We start from the raw sequence: 24,336 nt of genomic DNA, 5'->3' as shown, positions 1-24,336 counted from the left end.
TAGCTAGGTACTGAGCACACAGGAGCCCTCTATCTCCAAACCCAGCTGTCAAAAGCTGCACAAACCCTTCAAATAAGAGGCAAAAGACAAAGTGGTCCAACAAGTAGTTGTCTTGCGCTGCAACCGGTTCCTTCTAATGTTCTGCTCACAGTAGGCTCTGAATACCTCACCAAAGCATTCTTACTTTTGACAATGCATTTTTAATATAGTTTTTGCCCACAATTTCACAGCACAGAATAGAAAACGGAACTTAAAATTTTATTTTCATTAGTTCATTTCTTGGATGCAGAAGGTCCATTCCAAGATAACAAAGAAATAAAATACAATGTTTGAATGTTTATACCTGGGAGAAGATGACTTGGAGACGAAACAAAAATTAACTCAAATGGAAGCATTTTATTTCATTACTCAATGATGAAATGGTGTAGTTAAAAGTATCAAAGAAGTTACAAAAACATGTTATTTCAGAATAAACTTAGAAGTCCTAAACACTTAAAAGTTCTAATGGTGGGGGCTTAAGAGGAATCTTCCCCATTGTAAACTTTTTTGCTTCAAATTGTTTCAGCTCTTCAGCTGATAATTCGTTCTTTGGTGTAAATAACTTTTCTGATGTAGCATTGTTTGTGACTGCAGAAGATGCCGATGTTATGTTATGTCCAGAGGCGCTGGCAGTCTGTCCAAATAAAGTACTGCTGGAATGTGAGGGAGAAGCTGCTACTGCTGCATTAAAAGCTGCAAAGGTGGTAAGTGGAGCGGTGCTTGAAGAGTTCACAGCCGAAGAACCGCCAAACCCTGAAAACCCAGAAGTCCCAAAACCGCTAGTTGTTTCTGAAGTTTTAAATGAGAAGGAGGCTGCAGATGGAGCCGCCGGGCTGCCAAAACCAACAGAATGGGATACACTAGGAGAGGACGTCACACCAAATGCAGGAGGATTACAACTAGCAGAGGTGCTCCCAAAAGCAGGGGTGTTTCCAGATGATGCACTGACAAGACTGGAACTTGTTTTAAAGGAGAAACTGCTAGCACTGTTACTGCTGCTGTTCACAGGAAAGCCTACGATTATAAAATTTATATTAAAAAAATATTAGAATGTGAATACCTGTGACACTAAACCACTGCTGTATTTCAATAATGCAGAAGAAAAACTCACGAAAATGTTTAATTGGTTCTTAACGCAGGAACTTACTTGACAGCCCAAAGCTTGATGTTTGCTGTCCTCCAAATCCAAAGGAAGGCAATGGTTGAGCAACCATGTTCTTTAATTCAGATAGCTTAAAAAATTCCAAACACATAAATGAAAACTAGGTTCCAAAACAAGGAAATGTCTTTCAATAAATACTTGAAGCAAAAATATAGCTGCCCAGATCAATTTAGTACAGCTTAGTCCATGTTAGACACTGGTCACTTCCATCACAACTGTGTGCTCTTGTAGCTATGAACAAACTGCTTTAATCCTTACACTATTCTCAATAAAACACTCCAGAAACACAAATATATTACAACTTACAGATTTTCGTCTGTCCATCAGCGACCTGAACAGAACACCTCTTTCAGCTCTCGTTCTCATCTCTTACCCATTTCTGTTAGTGCTTTATGACCCTGTGTCATTGCTTTGACTTAGTCTGTTCTCTCACCTCGGCGCATCTAGTCGTCTGTGCTAAAGCCCAAATCCTGCTCCTTCACCTTCAGCATTGAACATACCAAACGTTACTAAAACTTTAATGCACTTCCTGCAGACTCCACTTAAATCAAGTTACTGTCTCCCTGATTATTTAATACTGGCTCAAACTCAAGCATTCTTTTCTGACACATCCAGATTCACAAGTGTTTGCCACCTTCCCAGGAACAACAGCTACTCTTAATATCTTCAGATTTTATCCAAACAGTGTCTCTCTCACCTATCTATCAGTTTCTCATTCTGGCATTACCAAAATGCTCTATATATCCTAAGATGGTCTGGAGGACAGTTCTGGTCTCGTCTGCTGATTATACCTTGGAAGAGTCAACATCAGCACATGGAAGAAAAGGCGGGGTGGATATTGCCTCTTACTATATATGTACTCAACTGGATCCCAACCTTAAGCTATGGTTGCTGTCATGTGGCTTACAATGACAATATTCCAAACCTGGGATCCAGCTGCTGCCTCACTAGCATGGAACCACCCTCATTCACTACTTTCCTTAGTCAGCTGAAGGGTTTTATAACACCCGCCTGCAATTCACTGCTTTCATGATTCCAGAGAAAGGTGGATGTAAGACCCAAAACTGTGTTCACAGACTTTCACGTTCACCTGACTCAGGCAGTGCTAGAACATCCAGTCACATTTCTATTGCCTATAAAAAAACCCATACAGACAGAGAAACGGGGCAGTTTTCAAACTGCAATCATTATTCTCTTATGGTATCCCTTCTTACAACTTTTCCACTTTCTCTAATGTTCCCAGGAGTGTTCTAAGATTACTGTCAAGGTCTTCGTGCCACCAGTCAGCCACACACTTTCATGCCAGATGTTTTTCAAGGTTACGTGCCAGAATATAACACATTACTGTTGAGATTTTCAGAACAGTTCATAGATCTACCATAAGATTGCTAATGAATCTAGGATTTAAACATTTTCATGTCTCAGCTATTGAGGTGCAAACAGGGGTGCCCTAGAAGAATCATGTACTTCTGGTTGTAGAATATAGTACCCTGCGATCTTTAAAGTAATACCTATCCCCTATTTATATAAAGTTAGTGTAAGTGTAGTTAAATATTTTGGTAACAGCTGAAGTTTCTACGGAACATTTGCAAGATCCTTTATTAAAAACAAGGTGGCATATTAACAACTATCACATCTCAGAAAACTTTGTAGCAGAAATTAACGTTGGCATTTGCAGGACAGTCTGGTGGGATGTGTCTAAAAGAACATAAACCTAAGAAAAATATTTGCCCAAGATTAACATGGAAATGACATCAGGAACAGAAGCATTTCACCTTTCATTAACACTTACCAAAGCTGCTTTTGTAGATGCATTTAAAGCTTTCAACTGAAGCAGACGATTTTTCCATTGTTTTGCCAACTCTTTGACAGAATCTATCTAAAAATGGGGAAAAAGAAAAGCAAGTTTTTATTATTTGAAGACTTAAAAAAAAAAGTGAAAAATCTGACAACTAAACCAAAAGATTTCTAGAATCAGAAAAGAAACTTCATTAAGGCAAGGTGACAACAATTTTTGCTTTCAAAACTTCAAGGTGAGAAGGTGAAATTTTTGTTATTAACACAAAATTCCTTTCAATTATCTTATTATTGCCCTTAAACCAACTTTTTTACTTATGTAACAATAAGATGAAAAAACATCCTGGGGCTTTCTAAATCTAAATTCTATCACTATCTGAATTAGGTGCTTGAGGGGGAAAAAAAAAACCAAACCACAAAAAACTCCTCAACCAAAACACACACAAAATATTTCAGTATAAGAGAAGAAACTCTTCAATCCTTGTTTTATTTCTGGCACCTGAGCTCACTCATTAAGCTGAATTCCTAAGATTTGCCTTAGCTTCTCCCACATTTTCAGAAAAAAGATACCCACTTTCAAAACATTATAATTCAGAACACTTTAATAGTATAATCCTAAAATATTTAGCTTTGCAGAACTTAACTTCCTTAATTTAAATCAGCTCCTTTAACGTGGTCCAACAGATCACTGCACAGAACGTATACAGCAGTAAATAGCACCTGTGTCTATCGATAGCTGTGATTAAACAAGAAACTGGAAAGTTACTAAATAACTTACTTTTCAGGAATTTCAAACCTGAATTTTCTATATTTAAGTTTCTCAACATACCTTATTCAAAGCCTGGCCTAACTGAATTTTCCTTAAAAACTAACCAAGTAAAAAATATAATGTCCCAAAGGCCTGCAGGAGTGGAATGAGTAATCTTTTCGTAAACAAATTCCTTAATTTTTCAAAAGGGTTTTACATTACAAACATCAATAATTCTTTTGTGTCTAGTCACATGGTGGAAGATCATGTTGCTCGGTATCAGCTCTTATACAACAGACTGGAAAATTCAGATTTTGACCCAGTTTAAGAATAGAAACACATGCTTTAGAAAAGACTTATTGTGATTAAACATTTTGTGAGAGAACTGAATCATAGAGTTATCTCTACACCGTGACTTTCATGAACTTGCATTCAGTGCTTCAGTGAGGCCACAAATGTTTTTGTGTTTGGTTTTTTTTTTAAATAGCCGGGCACAGTTTATTGTTTAATCATTTCAGTTTATTTTTAATTCAAATTTTTGGCTTTTTTTTTTTTTAAATCTCTCCTGTCTCTGAAAATGCAATTCTGGTGATTCTAAACACCTGAAACATGAGTAGTGACGACAGCAATTCCTTCTGTAATACAGAACCAAGGGGAAGAGGAAAGATTGCAATGTAGCTTGAATTAGTTTGTACTTGTGTCTATCCAAGAACCTAATTCCCTTCCTGGCACAACATTGAACTGTTCTAGCATCCCTGATATTGATAGGACTACGAGGGAGGAACAATACATACAAATTTATATACGTATAAAAACACATATATTACTACTTTTCTAGAAATGTATATATTACTTTAGAAGCACCTGCTAGTTTCAGCATTAATTCCGCAAAATAAAGGTATGTAAAAGAACAAGGTCAAATAAACTTCACCAGTGCTCTACCCAAAGCACTGAGTGTGCTGAAGGTCAGCTCTAAGACAAGGATTCTGGATTTTGGAAGAGCAAACTTAAGTGCACGCCGGGCTCAATTGGGAGGGATTCAATGGGAAGCTTCCATGGAAGACAAAGGAGCTAGTAAGTGCTGGGAATTCTTCAAGAACTCTCTATTGGAAGCACAAAACCAATTTATCCCCTACAAAGGAGAGGGAAGTAAGCAGAGCAAGAGGCCCCCTTGGCTCAACCGTGACCTCCTGGGTCTACTCAAATCCAAAAGGGAAGCACACCAGAGATGGAGAAGTGGAGATTACCCGCCGAGAACTACAAGGGCATTACCAGAGCATGCAGAGACGCAGTTAGAAAAGCAAAAGCCCAATTTGAATTGAAACTGGCTGTAGACATAAAAAATAACAAAAAAGGGTTCTTCAGGTATGTCAACCATAAGCAGAAAAAGAAGGAAGACATAGGCCCACTGTTAAATGGAAAAGGAGAATCAATCACCAACAGTGCTGAAAAGGCAGAGGTCCTCAACACCTTCCTTCACCTCTGTCTTTACCAGCACTGTTGGGTCCCAGGGTTTGAGAAAGAAATTCCTGGCTGATCCAAACACCGACCCACCATCAGTGAAAGAAGACTTAGCATATGAATTACTACAGGAGCTTGACTCCCACAAATCAATGGGCCCTGACACCATCCACCCGAGGGTGTTGACAGAGCTGGCTGACATCATCGCAAGGCCACTCTCCATAATCTTCAAGAAGTCATGGAGAACGGGGGATGTCCCAGAGGACTGGAGGAAGGCAAGTGTTACCCCTAGCTACAAGAAAGGCTCAAGGGAGGATCTGGGTAACTAGAGGCCCATCAGCCTTACTTCAATCCCTGGGAAAGTTATGGAACAAATCCTCCTGGAGGCCATCACAAGCCAAATGAAGCACGTGATTGGGAAAAGCCAACACGGCTTCGCTAAAGGCAGACTGTGCTTGACAAACCTGGTGGCCTTCTGTGACAGAATGACTTGCCTGGTTGACATGGGGCAGGTGGTGGACGTTGTCTACCTGGACTTCTCCAAGGGCTTTGATACGGTCCCCCAGAGTCTCCTCCTGGAGAAATTGATGCGTTATGGCCTAGACAAGTGGTCTGTACAGCGCGTGGGGACCTGGCTGACAGGCCGCACCCAGAGGGTGACGGTAAATAGCTCTTTCTCAAACTGGCAACCTGTCACTAGTGGAGTCCCCCCCAGGGATCGATATCGGGCCCAATATTATTCAACATCTTTATAAGTGATCTGGATAATGGCATCAAGTGTAGCCTGATGAAGTTTGCAGGTGACACCAAATTCAGTGGGGAAGTAGACACTCCAGAAGGGAGAGCTGCTCTGCAGGGAGATCTGGATAGGCTGGAAGAGTTGGCCAGCAAGAACCTTATGAAGTTCAACAAGGAGAAGTGTAAGATCATGCACCTGGGAAAACATAATCCAGGAGTGCAGCACAGACTGGGATCCACCTGGCTGGAGAGCAGCTCTGTGGAAAGGGACCTGGGGGTGCTGGTGGACAGAAAGCTCAACATGAGCGAACAGTGTGCTGCTGCGGCCAAGAAGGCCAACAGGATGCTGGGTTGCATCAAAAAGGGCATCGCCAGCAGAGAGAAAGAAGTCATTATCCCACTCTACTCAGCACTTGCCGGGCCACACCTGGAGTACTGTGTACAGTTCTGGTCCCTGCTATACAAAAAGGATGTGGACAGGCTGGAAGGGGTGCAGAGAAGGGCCACCAAGATGATCAAAGGACTGGGAAGCTGCCACATGAGGATAGGCTGGGAGAACAGGTTTTGTTCAGCCTTGAGAAAAGGAGGCTCAGAGGGGATCTCATCACCATGTGGCAGTACTTAAGGGGTAGTTACAAAGAAGATGGAGACTCCCTTTTTACAAGGAGTCACATGGAGAGGACAAGGGGGAATGGACACAAGTTGCTCTTGGGGAGATTCTGATTGGACACCAGAGGGAAATTTTTCACACTAAGGACAGTCAACCACTGGAATAGTCTCTGCAGGGAAGTGGTTGACTCGGCCATGTTGGACACCTTCAGGAGTCGTATGGACAGGGTGCTGGGCCATCTTGTTTAGACTGCGCTCTTCCTAGAAAGGTTGGACTAGATGACCCCCTGAGGTCCCTTCCAACCTGTGATTCTGTGATATATCCAGCCACAACAATCAAACCAACTAATAGCATACAGAGTATTACAGTTTTGACAGGATTCAAATAATTTCTACAAAAAACACACAAGAGTAGGGGCAAGACTAAGACAAGGAGTGTCTAGGTTTAGAAAGACCATGCATTTGACTGAGACTAGCTATTGCCACCACTTCTTGTAGGAGCTGACGTGTCCAGATATTTAGGCTACTGGTTTTAGAAGCCCAGATCTGACAGGTTTAGTCTGCGATCTCAGGCAGAAATAGGAAGTTATGGTAGAGTGTACAGGCTAGCAGCTGTTTTTGTACTCTACTTGGTGCACAATAATTTAAAAATAGTTTGGCATTCTGATAATCCCCTAGAGTTTAGTAATTAAATGAGTCAAGAGTTGTCACCTGAGGAATCGTAACAAATCCTATCTTGAAATGTGTTCACATAGAAGTCAGCATTTTTAAAGTACTTACATAGTTCTGAATGTTATTGTTTGCTCTGCAGTTATAATACTCCAGATGCAACTCTTCTGGCGAGAAATCTGTAAAGCCTGTAAGGAGAGGAATAATCAAAAACCTCCAAGAAAATATATTAGTGCTTCTAATTGCCCTCTATAGCTATGAAGAAATGGGCCTTGGTACATTATCTGTAAGTCACTTACAGTTGGAGACACCAAAGAGATTCATTATGGAACTTCAAAAATGTGAATGTCCAAAATGAATTTGCCATAATCCAGTACTCCTTTCTGTTGCATCACAAGGCAAATCATCACCTTGCAAACAGTTTCACAGAGGTACAAGAGTGCGGGCAAACGTAAGAAACATCCTAAATAGCAGCAATATACGGCAACACTAAAAACGTTACCTACCAGAGACATTTGGCTTTTCTTTCATCGGTGAATAAGATGAAAATATCCATTGTCCTGAAGATTCCCAAATTTCCATGTCTTTCATGACACATTCACTAGAAAACAAAATAAAACCAAACCACAGATGAAGGTGAAATTATACAGTCAAAAGACGACCACCAGAAGCAATTGCCTAGTTTGAATCCAAAGGCACATTCAAATACCTGCTACCATGAAAATTAATGAAGCATGACACTAGTCAGAATGAACAAGAGGAGTACTCAGCGCTCTGTAGAAAAAAATGGCAAGATACTTAAACATGCCTTCAAAGCATTTTACTTTATTGTCTAACTGCAAGAAAATCAAACCAGATCTTAAAAAAAAAAAAAATCTCCAAACACACAAAGTATTTTTTAATCCTTGTACGGCATATGCTGTCACAGGATTTTCCCTGAAGCTGTGCATCACCATACAATTTAAAACCTTCTCCGTACTAGACAATTTTACAGTATAAATGAACATACACGATATTAAATAGCAAAATTCAGGAAAAAAACAAAGAGAGAAAAAAGAGATAAGTGTTCCATATAAGTCTTTGGAAGAGAATCAAAAGCATAAGAATCCAGACACTGCAAAAGCAGACAAATAGAAGCTACATCAGCGAAAGTAAATCCAAATGTAAACAAACGCTGAAAGCATAAAAGCTAAAGTGGACAATCAGATCACTACACAGTAACAAACAAACAAAGATTTTAAGTATTTCAGATGTCTGTAACACAATATACATTCATGTGAATAATGTATATCGTGAGCTGAATAAATAATCTGTTAAGCATTTTCTTAATATAACCTTAAAATAGTAATGGAAAGTGGATCCAAAACCTTGCTGCTTCAGGAAATCACACTGCCTGTTGCTTCTCATCACCTGCCCTGTAATCGCCTGGAACCTGCTGGTCACTCTCAACTGACTCTAACACGCATGCATGTGAAACCAGGTTTCACTGGTTTTGCTACAGGCAAAACAATCTGCTATCTTAGGTGTCAGGAAAACTAAGTCAAATAGTTAATTTTCTTAGAGAGGTTGGGTTTTTTTTTTGTTTTAAATGGTTGAAATTCTGTCCCAAGGGACTCTGACCCCTTATTTTCAAGTACTGAAATCTTTGTTTCCTTCCTTATCCTCCCACCACAACTTAAATATCATCCCATCTTACTAATATCACAGTTGCCCAGCTGCCCAACCCAGGTTCAAAACAAGGATCGCTTTCTTCCCATGCCAGCATAACTCAAGAGAACTAAATGAAGTAGTGTCCCAGCTTCCTCCTCACGATCACGTCCTCTGCATTATCTCCAGTAAGTCAGCAAGCATTTAAACTGTGCATTCGAAATGCTGTCAGTGAGACAGGACTATAACTTACAGAAGTCTCTCTTCTTCATCTTTATAGCCATCAGCAATATTTTGACTGCTCATTAATGCAGAGAATCTGTTCTGCGAAAAGTCTGCATTTCTGCTGCTGCCGCCTGATGATCCAAAATCGGAGGAGCCAAAAAATCCTCTTCCATGATCTCTGCTGCCACCCCATGTATTAGACTTAAAGGTAGACGGCTGGATAACATTAGTGTATCTCTGGTTAGTGGTACCCCATCCTCCTCCTCCTCTGCTAGTACCTTCCAATAAAAAAAAAAAAAAAAAACAACAAACCAAAGAACAGAAATTTTAAATCATTAAGATATTAAACAATACAACATCAACAAAAACTGTAAGCGTAACTATTGTTATGGTGGCAATAAGAATTTTGAAAAGAAGATGTTGGTTTTGCCTAACGAGTTAACCTAATTATTTAGCGAGCTTAACCTAGTAAGTTACCCAGGACAGTCCTGGAATCAGAGATAAATGTGAATTCCTCCTCACATCACCATGCCAACAACTCACGGCACTGCAGAAAACAGACTTTCAGTTTTGCTTCAGAGAGACTTCATCAGTAACTTCCCCAGCAGAAAAAAATTGCATTTAACTCACAGTCTATTCACTTTAGGGGCTCCAGCCTATGCAGCTATAGCAGAGGCTCTGTGGCATAGCAGAGAGCTCCCAGGTTAAGTTTAAGACCCCGGACACATCTGTGCACGACACAGGCAGGCTCCGAACCTCCTTCGGCAGGTACAAAGGGAAGCAACCGCGTCCACCTGCTCGGCGGCATTCCCCGTCCACGGCGCCTCTTGCACACCGAAAGCCCCCACAGACCCGCACCCGACTAGAATTAAAACCACCTTCAAAAGGCACAACACGCAACACAAGGTGCTTGAAACTTGCTCGCTGCTCTTACGCGCCAAGTTTGCGGAGTTATTTTCACGTTTTCCCCGTTCTTGGGCACAACTCGCGGCGCCTCCACCAACGGCCCAACTCCCCAAGCGCCAAAACAGCCGCTACCGCCGACGGCCCGAGAGCGGGGCCGCTTTGCTTCGGAGCTCCCGTCAGCACCGGGGAGCCGCCAAGCCCTCCGGGAGCGCCCGCAGCCCCTCGCCCGCCCTCCTTCCCGCCCGCGCGCCGTCCGTCCGTCCGTCCCTCCCGCCGTGCCGCCAGCGCCAGGCGGTACCTTGGTGGTGGGGCGCGGAGTGCCCGTGGCGCGCCCCGCCGCCGCCGCCGCGGGGATGCTCGTTCCAGCACCTCTCGCCGAAGCGGCAGCGGCCCTGCAGGAAGAACTGACAGATGGCCATGGCGGCCCCGCGCACGCCGCCCTGACGTCAGAGGCGGGCGCCGCGCGGCCTGGCGGGGCCGCGGCGGGAGGCGGAGCCCCGCTGGGAGGCCGCGGCCGTCCTCCTCGGCGCCGGCGCGGCCGCCCCTCGGGGCCGCCGTCGTCACAGCGCGCCCGATGCTGCGGGAAGAGCGTTTATGGGTGCGGGGCCTGGCGTGGGGGCTCTGGCCGCCTGTCGCCACGGGCGGCAACGGAGGTCTGAGGCCAGGCTGTCGCCGCCCAGCGAGCTTTATCGGTACGCGCGGCGACACAGGGCAGGGCCCGCGACAGAGGAGCGGCGCCTTCCGGACCCTTCTCCATGGCGGTACGAGGGCCCGGCTCTAGAGAGAGGCCCGGGGCACAGGGCAAGGTGAAAGCCGAGGGAGAACCGCTACCAGGTGCGCGCGGAGAGCAGCGTCATCGCCGCGCGCAAAGGTCGGGGCGCGGGGAGCAGCGGGCAGCCCTGCCGCCGCGACGTGCAGCGTTCCGCGACAAGCTCCTTCGCGCAAGTCCTTTCCTTCTTCGTACGTGTAAGTTTTTCAGTAGCTTAAAAAGAATTATTAGCCCCTTGAAAAAAAAAAAGTTAGAAAGAGATGCTTCACAGTTTTAAAAGCAGATAAAAAAAAAACCACCCCAGCCTCTACAGCCTAAAAAGTGCACAGCTCACTTCAGTTTTCACAGTACTTTAGAATTAAGGATCGGAGACACCAGTGACACGTTTGTTTCATGGATCAGAAAAAGGGAAAGGCAAGTGGGAACAGAAAAATAAAAAGTTTTATATCATTCACATACTACTGAATAAAGAACTGAGTCGCAGGAACAACTGTTAAGCCCATGAGTGCATCTACTACGTTCTGTGCATGCAGAGTCGTCAAGATGAGGAAGACAAGCAGGAGGAAGTCCTCAAAGAAGCACTTGACTTTGAAAACTGGCATTTATACTACTTCTGAGAACTTGGAGGATCTTCAGAAATAAAACAGACCAGAAATCCACACCACCAGTGATGCACAAGGTACAGGTAGGCAAGCACCAACTTTTTAAGTGAACTCGATAGTCTCATAGAAACAGATCTGAAAAAATTAGCAAGTTAAGAGAAGTGACAAAATTAGGAAGAAGATTATTAATAAAACTAGCATGGGAGCAGGACAGACATAGATACATAGTTTGTATAAGTTTTCCAGAAGCTGGAAGATGTCCACAGTATTGACACCGATAGCTTGACAAGCTCAACTTCTACGCTGGAAGAAATTTACTGTCATATTGGCTGGAAGCATTTACAGAACTATATGCTTATAAACCAGAGATTAATAACCATATGCACCTTTAGAAGACTTCTATAAAGTATCTTTAATGACTTGGTTCATGTCATTTTAAAAACAGTCATTTTCAAGAAGAAAATCAATACATTTGTTGTATTGACTTTGCTTTCCCATTCCTGTTCCTATCTTTGCTAATGGCTTGACATCCACAGTATGTACAGTCTGATGCTTGGGAAGATTATTGAAAATTAATCCCAAGTTTCCAACTTGCTAATTATAGTGCACAATTATTGTGGACTTCCCTCACCATTCCCCTACCTCAGTATAACAAAAGAAAAAGAATATTTTTCTGTGAAAGCCTCCAAAAATGCCAAAGATGTCATTAGCAAAGTGTTCCTATAATCTATATATATGGCCTGTTTAACTTTAAAAATTGATATGCAGTCATGCAGATGATGGAAGAAAGTCACTGGAAGAGAACAGCTATCATGATCTGGAGAGCTGTATAACCTATCCCCATTGACCGTGGGAATCTGTCCTTGCTCTTTCCTGAGGAAAAAATCTTCATTGCATCTTAGCAGAATTTCTGCAGGTAGGTATCAGTGAGAAAAATTTTAGCTCCTATTCCTCATGACCCAAGCTGAACTTACTCACCTTTATTAAATGAAGAACCTCTGCAACTGGGCTCAGTAAAGTGTAATTTAACCAGAAATCTTATTTTCATCAAATGAATTGGATTGGGTCTATTTTTATCAAGGCCACACACAGAGTCCTTTTAAAGGAAGATGCCATATGATCTCAGCTAGGTAAGTGGATTCTCAAAACACATCCCCATCTCTTAAAACAAACAAGAAAATGGGCATGACAAAATCCATGTTATACAGTATGCTGCATATACAAATTGAAAGACTGCATCTCAGTTTTTCCTATTACTCAGTTTAACGGGATTCGGTAAAACATGGAAGCAAAGCACCAATAGCCATCTCTCCCCAAGTCCTTGAAGAATTCTCAGCATCTCCTATGGGTCTTCAGGCCTCTAAAGTTTCTTCATTTGCCCCACAAGTGTCTACAACACAGATTAAACAACTTGTCACTGGGAAAGCACGGACTTTGGAGTTGGCTATCCACTTGTCTGTTTCAGTATTATATTCAAGAATGTGCCCTAATCGACCAACACCCTGAAAACCAGCCAGGACATAGACTATAGATCCCACAGCCGCACACTTCACTGTTACACCTTTCCATGGCATTGGAGACACCATCTTCCATTCATTCATCTTGATATCGTAATATTCTACATTATCAAGGCCACCTACAAAGCAATGAAATAGATAATTGCTTATTACGTTATACCATACAGACTGAACTAGAGCATGCAAATGCTTCATTAAACTTAGTCTTTGTTTTCAAGTTTAGATCAAATCAATCCTAGAGTTAAAAAAAAAACAAAAAACAACTTGAAAAAAGGTCACAGATTTCTAAACTAGCTGTTTGCCCTTTTACAAATACAGAAACAGAGAAAAGTAAAAAGGAGACTGAAAGTGAGATGTTTTGTAACAAATTTCACGTTACACGCTTTCTAGAGATTCTAGCGTGTTACTTCATGAACAGAAGAACTAACAGTTCCAAATTTCTTGTGGAATTATGGCTAGTGACTAAAACTCAGGAATCTACCTGAAACCTCCCTATAGTGAGGGCATTTTTTTCTAGAGGGGTCACCAGCACCTTTACCTAAATTGGTCATTTACTGATGGAGGATGACACTCTTCATTATGATATTAAGACTGTTGACATTTAAAAGCCTAAGTCCTTTTGAAAAAGGCTAGTAATTACAATATCTACAGACATCCTGGTATCCCTATTTAACAATTTTAATATAAGTCACAGGGTTTTTGCTTGCAGTTCTGAATTATTAGATCCAAGAGATTAAGAAACTTATATAATATTAAGAGGTAAGAATATTTCACCCCAGACATAGCTCTTCCCCATTATATTACAATAAGAACAATTAATCAGTCAGGCTACAGTATATGAACAGCAAAATAATACTTATTGGTTCAGTAGTACACACCTTTAAAATGACCATTGAGTGAATACACTAACATTTTGCAAAATGGCAGCTCCGGCTATAGCTGATTGATAAAGTGCACAAAAAATGCATCTACTGATATTTTTGCATTAGAAATCAATCATGCTGGAATAGCTTCAGTAGCTAATTGAAATACAAGCTACGTTCTAAAATAGCATTAATCTGAAATCAAATACTCCAACTACCATAAATAGTGATTAATAAATCTCATAGCTGAGAATTTTTCAATTTTGAAAAGCTCTTCAGAAACTAACTAAAATTCAGTTCTCCTAGGAAATAAACTATTATTATTCTAGTTTTAAAGACAAGCATATAGGCAGATCATAAATGACCTGCCCGTGACAGTAAGTCATATTTCAAAATTAGGGCAGTCAAAAAAGTTCTCACTTTTTCACTGCTTTAAAATAGCTAACTAGCTTTAAATCTTTAGGCTGAAGTTCCTAAAATAGCAGTTACACTTTTACCTCTCTCTCAAAAGAATGCAAAAAACCCCCTCTCAAAATACATAACAACTAAAAAAAGATTATCTTTTCTGATGCCCTGTTTAGCCGTACTAACTACTGCAAAACTGGGCTACAGTATGGGTGCATGTCTGAATTTGATAGTACTAACATGAGCACAAGAGCTTGAAAAATAAGATACAGTGAAATAGGGAGGTGAAAGAAGGAAGGCAACAATGATACGACAACAGCAGGACATGTTTTAAGGTACTGCTCTGAAAAACTGAAGTTTTTCAGCTGAAGAGAGTAAGAACAAGTTCTTCGCAAAAGAAGAAAGGCCCCCATGAAACCTTGTGTGACCAGCTAAAGAATGAATAGTATTTAAGTACCTAAGCCATTTTGTCCACCCACAGCAAATATTTTGTCCTTTACAAACACCAGCCCATGATTCTTCCTGGCTTCAATCATTGGACACAGTTCAGTCCACCTGGGGAAAAAGAAAACCAAACAAAACAGGAAAACTCACTATTTAGTTCCTATAAATTAAATATAAAATATGTGCGTAAAACCTAGCATTAGGAAAATGAAACGTGGAAGAAAGCTGCTAAGAAAACTGCCTTTGAAGTAAAACTACAGAAACCTGATTTATTACTGCTTAACTCAGGAGAATTCCCTACCATGTACAATTCCTAATATTCATCTATACTTAAGTTATTTACAGAGCGAGCAGAGCCACAGGTGACCAAAAATAATTAGAATTGATGCAATACTTACGTTTCTGTGGATGGATCATAAACTTCACAGGAATTTAGGACTCTCCCAGAAACATTGTTTCCCAAGCTTCCTCCGCATACATAAATGAGACCATTCGCCTCTACCATTCCATGGCTGCATCGCTGAGTCAGCATGCTGGGCTTTGTGTGCCAGCTTTCTGTTCTTGTGTCATAGCATTCAAATAAATACAGTGCAGAATTTCCTTAAAAAAATAGAAACCCACCAAAGTGGCATTAATTTTTATGGTTGTCTTTCAAGAGAAGAGTCTAACAGCAACTATCAAATTGATGTTTTATTAGTTAGTTGAAAAGGGAAAGCTGCTTTTCTGCCTCCAGAAGTGGAACTAAGCAACTTGAAACTTGGGACTATTCAGAAAGTACGTACTTGTAATTCTTTTGACTCTCTTGTTCCAAAATATGCAAGTAAGTTTATAAAATTTATATTTGTGTTTAAAAACCAAAACAAGTCATAGGGTGGGTTTTTTTTCTTTAGGGAAGAATAAACACTGAACAGATATGTATGTAAATTACCTATCATTGTCATCATCTCATGCTACTCTCACTATTTGGAAATATATTAAACTTTCAAATGTGAACACGAAACCAACTTTGTAAACTTAGTACACATTCACAAGTCTCTTTTTCTCAAAGCAACATGACTTGTCCAATTCCCAGAATACTTGTTGCCTTTGGAATCAGATAGCTTGATTATGTCATAACATACACCTGAATTATTAGCAACCTCAAGACGGCTACCCCTCACCATTTTACTTTCTTCCTGGCGATGGGCAGATACTTATTTTCTGGAAGTGCAAGGTCTGTGTACTCCTCCCTCAAGGGCCAATAAAACTTACTGAAATCAAAAGTAATTTTGCTAATGAAGACTGATGGGAACTTAGAGTTGTGCTCATGTAACTAGCTAAACCATAGCCAAAGCAGAGAAGGCTGGATACAACTTTCTCAGAAAAGAATCAGGATCCTCTCCCCTTGTTTCAACAGATATATTCACCTAGAAGAGTCAAAGGTGCCTTTTCTTGTCCCTCTTTTTCCTTTGCCTTCTACTTCTAAAAATTAAGTGTGTCACACTAGCAGCACTCACTACCAGCTGGGGATTTGAACCCTTAAAGCAGCACTATGTTTCCAGACCCGAGATACAGGAGTAGACTTCTATAAACTGTGCATTTGTTTACTCCTACCATGTAATTCTCAATATCACGAACTGTATAGAGCAGGACATATTGTTTTCCTTGATGTAAATACACTTTGATTTGAAGTTGTAGAAATTCTCATCCGCAGAATTGTCTTTAATGTCTTTTTTTTTTAGAAAAAGATAAAAGCTTCCATTTTCAGTATGCTGTCAGTATAACATTAAATATTTTTCCTGCACCTAAATATAGTGGAAGAATTTAGTATGTTTAGCTTTCAAATTCTGCTAGCTATTGCAAATAAAAAAGTACACCAATCAATTAAAAAAAAAAAGGGGAAACAAGCCCTGTTTTCTGTAATGGACTGGCACAGTAATTTGTTTTCCAAACTCTTCAATCAATGCAAAAAGCATGCAATTTTTAGATTTCTCTACAGCTAAACACACTGCACCATGTTCTCTGATTAATGGTTTCACATAATTGCCTGCTGCAAATTAGAAAATACTAGATTCAGGATAAACACTTTTCCAAACAAGTAGTACTCACTGGATTCCAAAGAATAAAAAAAAGTACAGGCAAAATAAACTGTTACTAAATTTCAGCTGTTACTATTCTGTCTTAAATGATATTTATGGAAAGCAAAGTGAAACTGTGCAGTAATGTAAGAGTAGATTTAAAAGAAAATTCCTAAATTAAAATTTTCATTACAGTTCTATTAACTAATTACTATGTATTAGAAAATAAGCTATACAATCAAAGCTTGTATCATACTCCTTCATGAACTGACATGTGGGAAACTAGGAAGATTTACAAGATTTTGTAGTGTTCCAAGTTTCCCAATGCAGCCTTTGTTAAGCCTGTTTCAAGTAATGGGAAAGGTGCTATTTCACACATACCACACTAGGTGGCGACGAGGAACAGTTTATTCTGCTGCTACGTTAAACCTCTTAAAATATTTCAGAAGCCAGGTAACATTACCTAAATGTCACAACTTCCCATTAAGTGACTTATCAGTGTCAAGTACCAATTGTGACTTTTTTCCTCTGCTCACCTCCCTCTGCAGCAAGGCAGAACTCAAAAGGATCTACTAGATAATTTAGAAAATTTCTCCCTGGCTCTAGGGTTTGTTTTTTTGTGTGTTTTTGCTTTGTTTGGGGTTTTTTTGTGTGGGTTTTTTTTTGTTTTGTGTTTTTTTCTTTGTTGTTTTCTTTCTTCCCAGAACACAACTATTTTTAAAGCTCTGTATTTTTATGGATACAGCATACCTACATTCCAACTTTTGGTTTGCTGATGATGTATCAGATTTAGGAAAAAAAAATTTTTAAAGTGTTGCTATAACACACAGCATGAATTGCCCACTGGGTTTCTTGGGGAGAGAAAAAGACCCCCAATGGTCTTATTGTTCATCATAGTAAAAAAAATTAACATAAAAGAAAGTACTATTTCTCCATTTACTGAAGCAAACCAACAGAAGGTAACTTTTGTCATTCAACAGAGAAATTGGACAAATTCCTTTACAGGGCCAGTGATGATTTCACTATCAAAAGCAATAGTTCCAAAAGTCTGGGGTTTTTTTGACCTTTTTTTTCCTTTTAAAAAGTCATTAGGCCCAACATATACAAGGAATGCCATTGTCAAAATGCAGCTATTCTGGCCATGCATTGCAGAAAATTTTAAACCACTCTTGAGTTATGTGGATTTATTGAAGAGCAGAGTAGGACTCCCAAAATATGTCCCTAGTTACCTCTTAAGAGTTGCAGCGTACCTTATGCTCTAGTTAATGTAATATTAATAATTTCAATCAGTGAAACCATTTTAAAAACAAAGATTTTCTGATGGTGAGGAGGATAAAATCCTAAATATGGGAAAAATAAACTCATTAGGCTAACATGGCAACGTGCAGTTTCTTTTCAACAGTCATGCAAAAACCAGAAAAATTTCCAGCTATGTTTGTTTGTGCTTTTTTTTTTTTGGTTTGTTTTAAAGATTTTTAGTGTCTTACCCACTTCTGAACCACCAGATGTATAAATTTTGCCCTCAGCAGCACAGGCTGCAAGGCTATCTCGAGGTGTTGGAGGTCCTAGCTTGGAATACCAGCTATCCTTCACCACATTGTAGCAGTCCATTCGCTTTATAGGGAAGAGCTGGGAACCACCCAAAATATAAACTACGTTGTCCCAGAAGACACAAGCTGCATCCCTGCGCTTTTCAAAGGGACATCGGATGTCTGTCCAGCTGTAATCCTGCATTACAAAGAACAGGTAATGTCTAATAGATTATAACACTTACCTGCACAGTGAGTGTTTTTCAAACAGAGCTTTTCACAGAGATTTAGATATGGTCAGTTTTAAAGTTCCTTTTCAAAACAAACATGAATACTGTTTATTGAAGCATACTCCTCAGGCGTACTCTTGAAAAATTCTCTTAGACACAGACATAGTTAGCTGCAATGAACCACAACATTACGAATCTCTATTTCCTCATTCCCTGTGTACACCCAGTACAGCTTCCCTGAAAAACAGATATTTTTTTTTCCCCCAACATAATTGACTTCCTGCTGCTATCATGTCAGAAACAATGCATGTGAGCAATAAAGTAGGATTGCATTTTCTTTTATAGGAATGGAAAAACACATCTTACATATAACAACAGATTCTTTCTAAAAAAATAAAATACAGAATGTACCAAACAAAGGCGATGGAAAAAGAAGATAATATCCAAATTGACAAGCAACTCAGTTAAAAAGCTCTGATACATACTTTATTACCATGACAACTAGAAGCTTATTTACAGAATTTACAAAACACAAGTCATCTATAGCTATCCACAGTTGATAGCATGAGAAATAGGGTAATGCTCCATCACAAATACTGGCAGTCATGTTGCCTAGAAACTGATTTTGCATGGATTGGCAAAATCAGTGATTATCAAATATGGGCAGTAACGCTACCCAAAGCCTTAAGAACACCGAACTCAGCAACTGATGGCAGACCAGGATAGCATACAGCACAAGAAACACTTCTTGAGTAATAGCATCTCACATATTCCATGAGCATAGCTTGTATCCTATACTGAACAGGAAAGTATGGGACCTTAACTGTGCCACCTCAGGATGGTCTAGCTCAACCTGCTGAACGACCTTCATTGTAATGGTTCACACAAGACGTTACATCGTTACATTTTTCTTAGCAAGGACATACTTCAAACACCTTTGTCAATGAGGAAGAACAGCGACTCCTACATGGGGGTTCAAGGAAAGAGAGGCAGAGCATGTTATAGTCCAAAACATCTTACAATCTTTTCTTGTAGCATCCCCCATATCAAGAAGAGCTGGCAGGTGCATGTGGCCTTTTATGGTGAGAAACAGGTCCTGGGGCATCCTAGAAAGGAAAGCCATACTACAGCATGGCAAAATAAATAGCTGCATAAATCTTAAGAAAATGTCTTAGTGCATTGTGCAAGATCAACATATTTTCTAGCTCAAACTTCTGGCACTCTTTTAAAAAAAATCCTTGTTTTCCTTTATGTTATAAAGGGCTGTGATCTGACCCACTTTTATGGCTTCAGTTCATAGCTACCATTTCATCCACACCTTTACCAAATGAAAAGCCATAACCTGAGCATACTCAGCAGTATCCTCCTCTTTCAGCAGGATGCCATTTAGGTCTTCCTCTTGTAATGCTCTTCAGTGTTTGTCTGCACCACATAAAATTGATTTCAATTTATGCATTTTACACATTTAAGAATTATACAGAAGAGTTGTTTTATGCCACAGTCAAGATCCACACAGCCCTGGGCAGTGGCAAACCTGATTTTTGGGGGGCTGAGTAGGGATAGAAAGTCCAATATAGGTATATGTTGACACTTTCCCTGCTGATCTTTGTCTTCAACAAATTGTGATGCAGGACACCAGAGGCAGAAGCCGTACCTTTGTATTTAATAGTTTTTGAAGGGCTTTTTGGGGGGTCTTTCATTAATTTATTTAATAACTTTAATAAGCTATCTGAACTACTAGCAGCCACAAGACCCTTTGACAAGAATGGCACATGTAATTATGGGCCATATAAAAAAGAACCTCCTTTTGTTTAAGACTATTCCCTTGTTTTCAGCTGATACCTTCTCTTCCAAGTTTGTCAGGGAAAACAGCAGACATGCCTAATATGGACAACCTCCCCACTAATAGGTTATTGACTACAGCTCTATGTCCTCAGAAAAGGTATGCTGGTCCCCTTGGTGATTAAGAAATAGTATTGCCAGGCATCTGCTACTTTTTAGTTGCCATTGCTGGATTTTGCACTGTTACGATGTTAAAGCTTCCAGCCATTTCAGGTCACTAGAGTCAGCAATTCCAAAAGCGTAAGCATATTGCTGCCTCAAAATCCCATAAAGTCGCATATAATTTATCAAGAATTCCTAGAGCAAGAAGTACTTTATTCCCAACTTGGGGAGAAAAAAGTTTTTTAAACTATTCTGTGGAAAATTCAACAAGAAAATGCATCCCACCACCATTAATAGGACATCTAGGATTTCTAGGAGTATTCTGAGAACAAACACCTCTACTCAAAATAGTGCCAGATTGCTCCACAAGTTTTATGCCTCTCTGCATCTGTCCTGTTGCATCATTTTGCTCTTTTGATGAAGTACATGCATCAATAGAAATATCAGTTACAGTGCAACAAAGACAACAAATACAGACTTAAAGTAAACCTGCTAATTCTCAACAAGTAACACATAGTATCCAAACCACTCTTATTTAAGAGCCCTTTTTGACAACAAGGAAATGAAGATGAACATTAGGGACTGATTTTGCATGCAAAGCAATCAATGAAAATTACTTTTTTTTTTTTGCACTAGTTTCATAGTGTTAGAATTACTGAAATTTGTATCACTTGCAGCAGAAAATATTTTCAGGAAAAACAACCTTTGTTTTGAACTGTTTCTTTAGCTGACATACAAGAATTTAATTAAGTTATTGAATTTAATTAAAATCAAAAGCCAAGGACTAGGTCACTATTCAATCAGTTCAACAGACAACAAACAAAAGTTTCACTTCTTCCCCAAGGTCCTAACCTTGCAAATACATCCACAACCTTAACTCTCCCATCATATTTTGGTGAGACTAATTAAAGCAAGTTAAACGTGATACAGTCTTTGCAGCACTGGAGCCTTACATCCCACACTTACTTTGCATGCACACAAATCTAATTCAACAGGGGTTCTGGATCCCTGGTTTGTTGCATTTAAGAAGCTACTGTCACAGTTAATTAAGATCAAACTCTGATACTCAAGCAAAACATCCAGAAAAGGACCTTTAAATAGTTTAGAGTTGGAAATGAAGTAAGTAAAAGCTATTCAACAAGACATGACAGGCTAGCTAAGAATAACCAAGAAAGCCTAAGCACTAGGAAAACATTCAAGAAGACATGCTTGTTAGAATCAAGATCTCCAGTTACCCACTTTTCTCCTTTTCCCTCCCTGTGGTGTCATGTGTATCACCCTCCACTTCCTCCCCGCCTCTCCCCCCGCCCCAGTTAATCCACATGCAAGGCCATAAAGCTTGATCAAGAGGCAGTTCTGCAAAATTTCTTCCAAACTCAACTCTTTTGGTGTTATGCGTGGACATACATATCCATGTCTATGTATATGTCCAAGTCTGCAAAAAAAAAGCTGTTTTATCCTATGCTTTATGTAGCCTTATATAGATATGACTTCCTGGCCACAAAACAGATTTCTTTGTAATATTATAGTTTAGGTCTGACTGAAGATCACCTAACTACATACCTAATTTTCCTTTTAGTTCTAAGTCTTTGCCTGTTGCTCCCACTCAGCATGGACTGAGATTTTTCTTCAAACAAGATGAATTTTTCAGAAAATACATGGTGACAGCTGCTGGTGGTGGCGTTTATATTAGTTTGTAAAGAGTGACAAAGCAACAGCCCCCATCTTTGGAGTTCTGACCACCACTGACATTAGGCACTTATGGAATTTAGCCTATCAGATTGGTAAGAGACCACATGCACGCTATGCTGATAATACCATTGCCAATTAGTGGCTGGGACAATAAGCCTCAAAGCTAGTTTCCATCGGCCTAAAATTAGCTTTGTTCCAACATAAGTAACTGGAGATTAAACAAAAGAAACTTTGATCTGATTTCCTTCTAATAAAAGAAAGGTCAGAGCATTCTGGGTGAATTACAACCTGTTAAAATGCCAAAACCAAATAACTGTTTGAAAAGGATGAATGTCCTGATCAAAGGCTTTCCCAACTTGGACCTTGGAAAGGGAAGAATTATCTGCTCTGTTCCCCTCAGCTCCTCAGCCCCAGTTGGAGTACTGCTTAGCTAACCTGAGTATGTGTATGAAGGAAGAAGGTGGTCATTATTTAGGAATTTGGAATTCCCAATAAAAATACATCTTAAATGTCTCTCAGATTATGTCAGCAAAGCTGGTAGGTTTTTTTCACCAGACTTGAGTGGTGCTCAAAGAAGGTGGCTTCGATTTTATCTTACATAAGAGAATGTGAACGATGAGTTCAAAACACATCCCAAGGGCTCATTCATTCTGAAATAGATTCGACAGGGCTCACATTGACTATAAAGTTCACACAGATAACACATAAAACTGTTTGAAATTGTAACAAGCATTTAATATGCTGAGTTAGAACAACCAGAATTTCTGCAACAGAATATTACATGTATGTGATCTCATAACTTACAGGAGCCCTGATATTTATGTAGCAACTTTTTTTCTGTATTGCTGCATGTGCTTGCCTGGTAAAACAGAGTATGGATAATCCTTCTGCATGCAGCTGGTGTTTCTAGACCATTTAGTCTGCATAGCTGAAATATACACCATTCCTGTGGCTTGATCTTATTCAGGAAACATGGAAAAAAATTTCAGGCAAAGCTTGCTTGCCTGCTCTAAATTGGCCATCTCTAAGTTGTTTGTTGTAGAAACTCACTTTTCCACCTATGTAATACTTGGCTCCCTATTCTTCTCCTTATTTACTCTTAAGAACAAAATTGTGAGCCACTGGGTCTTAGAAGTGGTTGCATATTTATAATAGATTCACTGAAAAACCACCTTGCACTCTGAAACTAGGTTCCACAATAACATACCAGCAAATAATTTAGCTTGTGGTAAAAACAAATCGAGTTATTCTCTGAACACATACGTGCATGCACGTGCATACAGGCTTTCATATATTCCTAACTGCTTGCTGTTTCAGTGACCTGTTATTTATTTGCAGCTGTGGGATGCACATACCAATCAATTCTCAACTCAGATGGATTTATCAGAATGCCATATCTAATATTGCCAATAAACAAACACAATCATTCTATTAAAAATGAAGTATTACATCTAGGTACACAGACCTGAAGAGACCTAATTAAACATACTCTTCCAACTGTATACCCAAGAGGCAGGAAATACGTCCTTCCTAAATCCATTCTGTAGATCATTATGTCTTAGTTAATATGATCAGCAAATAAAACACATAAGATTACAAACAGTGAATCTTAATGCATTCTGAGGTAACGATTACCTTTGGATTAAAATATCTGCAGGACTGGGGCTGTGAGCCTCCAAACAAAGCAATGCGATAATCGTGTTTTTTTCTTCTTGGTCGCGTACCTTCCACTAATTCTTCTCTGTCTTCTGGGGAAAGCAGATGGTATCGCATCCCACCTGGAAAGAAGACAACAACTGTTGCAGCAGATCCAGTGTAGCTCATACATGGAAAGGGATGTTGCAGAGGCAGGGGTGGGGCGGGGTGGTGGGGAAGGGAGTGAAAAGGGTTAAAAACAAGTTTTTACATTATACCTATACAGCTTTGATTTAAAAGGGAATAATGCACAGCAGCACATGAGGACGGATGCATACATCCAGATTTACACTCTATTTCAAATTGAAAACAAGAAATAGTGAAAACAGGACATGGATATGGACTCATGTTATATACCAATTTATTGATCAGCTCATTTAGCCAATATTAACACAAGCAACTAAGTTTGTTGCACTGAAATGGGCAAAAGGAAGCAAACCCAGAGAAAAGGAATGGCAGAACTGGGAGCCTAAAGAGGACATTACTAACATTAAAAGAAAGGGCTTATATGCAATGAGGAGTCAACCATGCCTGCCTCCTCACCCCCTAGTTCCTGATTAACAAGAAAGGCATCTCTAGCATTGTACC

At 39.9% G+C, this 24,336-nt stretch overlaps 2 protein-coding genes and 1 long non-coding RNA gene across 5 annotated transcripts in view; 1 reads left to right on the top strand and 2 right to left on the bottom strand.

Moving 5' to 3' along the window:
• Positions 1-237: 237 nt before the first annotated feature.
• Positions 238-10,549, bottom strand: NUP42 (nucleoporin 42). Its single transcript, XM_075083029.1, has 7 exons — positions 10,300-10,549; positions 9,124-9,373; positions 7,730-7,824; positions 7,335-7,411; positions 2,994-3,080; positions 1,187-1,271; positions 238-1,053 (listed from the first exon to the last, which is right to left on the bottom strand). The coding sequence occupies exons 1-7, from the start codon at positions 10,418-10,420 to the stop codon at positions 485-487; spliced, it is 1,284 nt and encodes a 427-aa protein (XP_074939130.1). The 5' UTR covers positions 10,421-10,549; the 3' UTR covers positions 238-484.
• LOC142052643 (uncharacterized) lies at positions 10,518-13,152 on the top strand. Its single transcript, XR_012658923.1, has 2 exons — positions 10,518-10,967; positions 11,304-13,152. It is a non-coding gene; the product is annotated as an uncharacterized LOC142052643 (long non-coding RNA).
• Positions 11,194-24,336, bottom strand: part of KLHL7 (kelch like family member 7) — a 27,678-nt gene continuing 14,535 nt past the window's right edge. For all 3 annotated transcript variants that reach the window (XM_075083026.1, XM_075083027.1, XM_075083028.1), the window contains 5 exons: positions 23,689-23,831; positions 18,146-18,386; positions 15,000-15,201; positions 14,615-14,712; positions 11,194-13,008 (listed from right to left, as the gene is read on the bottom strand). In XM_075083026.1, the coding sequence (XP_074939127.1) occupies positions 12,725-13,008; positions 14,615-14,712; positions 15,000-15,201; positions 18,146-18,386; positions 23,689-23,831 (968 nt within the window). In that variant the 3' untranslated portion in view covers positions 11,194-12,724. The remainder of the gene's footprint in view (positions 13,009-14,614; positions 14,713-14,999; positions 15,202-18,145; positions 18,387-23,688; positions 23,832-24,336) is intronic.

This window comes from Phalacrocorax aristotelis, chromosome 2 (assembly GCF_949628215.1).
Source record: "Phalacrocorax aristotelis chromosome 2, bGulAri2.1, whole genome shotgun sequence".
Classification (NCBI taxonomy): Eukaryota; Metazoa; Chordata; class Aves; order Suliformes; family Phalacrocoracidae; genus Phalacrocorax; species Phalacrocorax aristotelis.
This window is presented reverse-complemented; position numbering and strand designations above follow the sequence as displayed.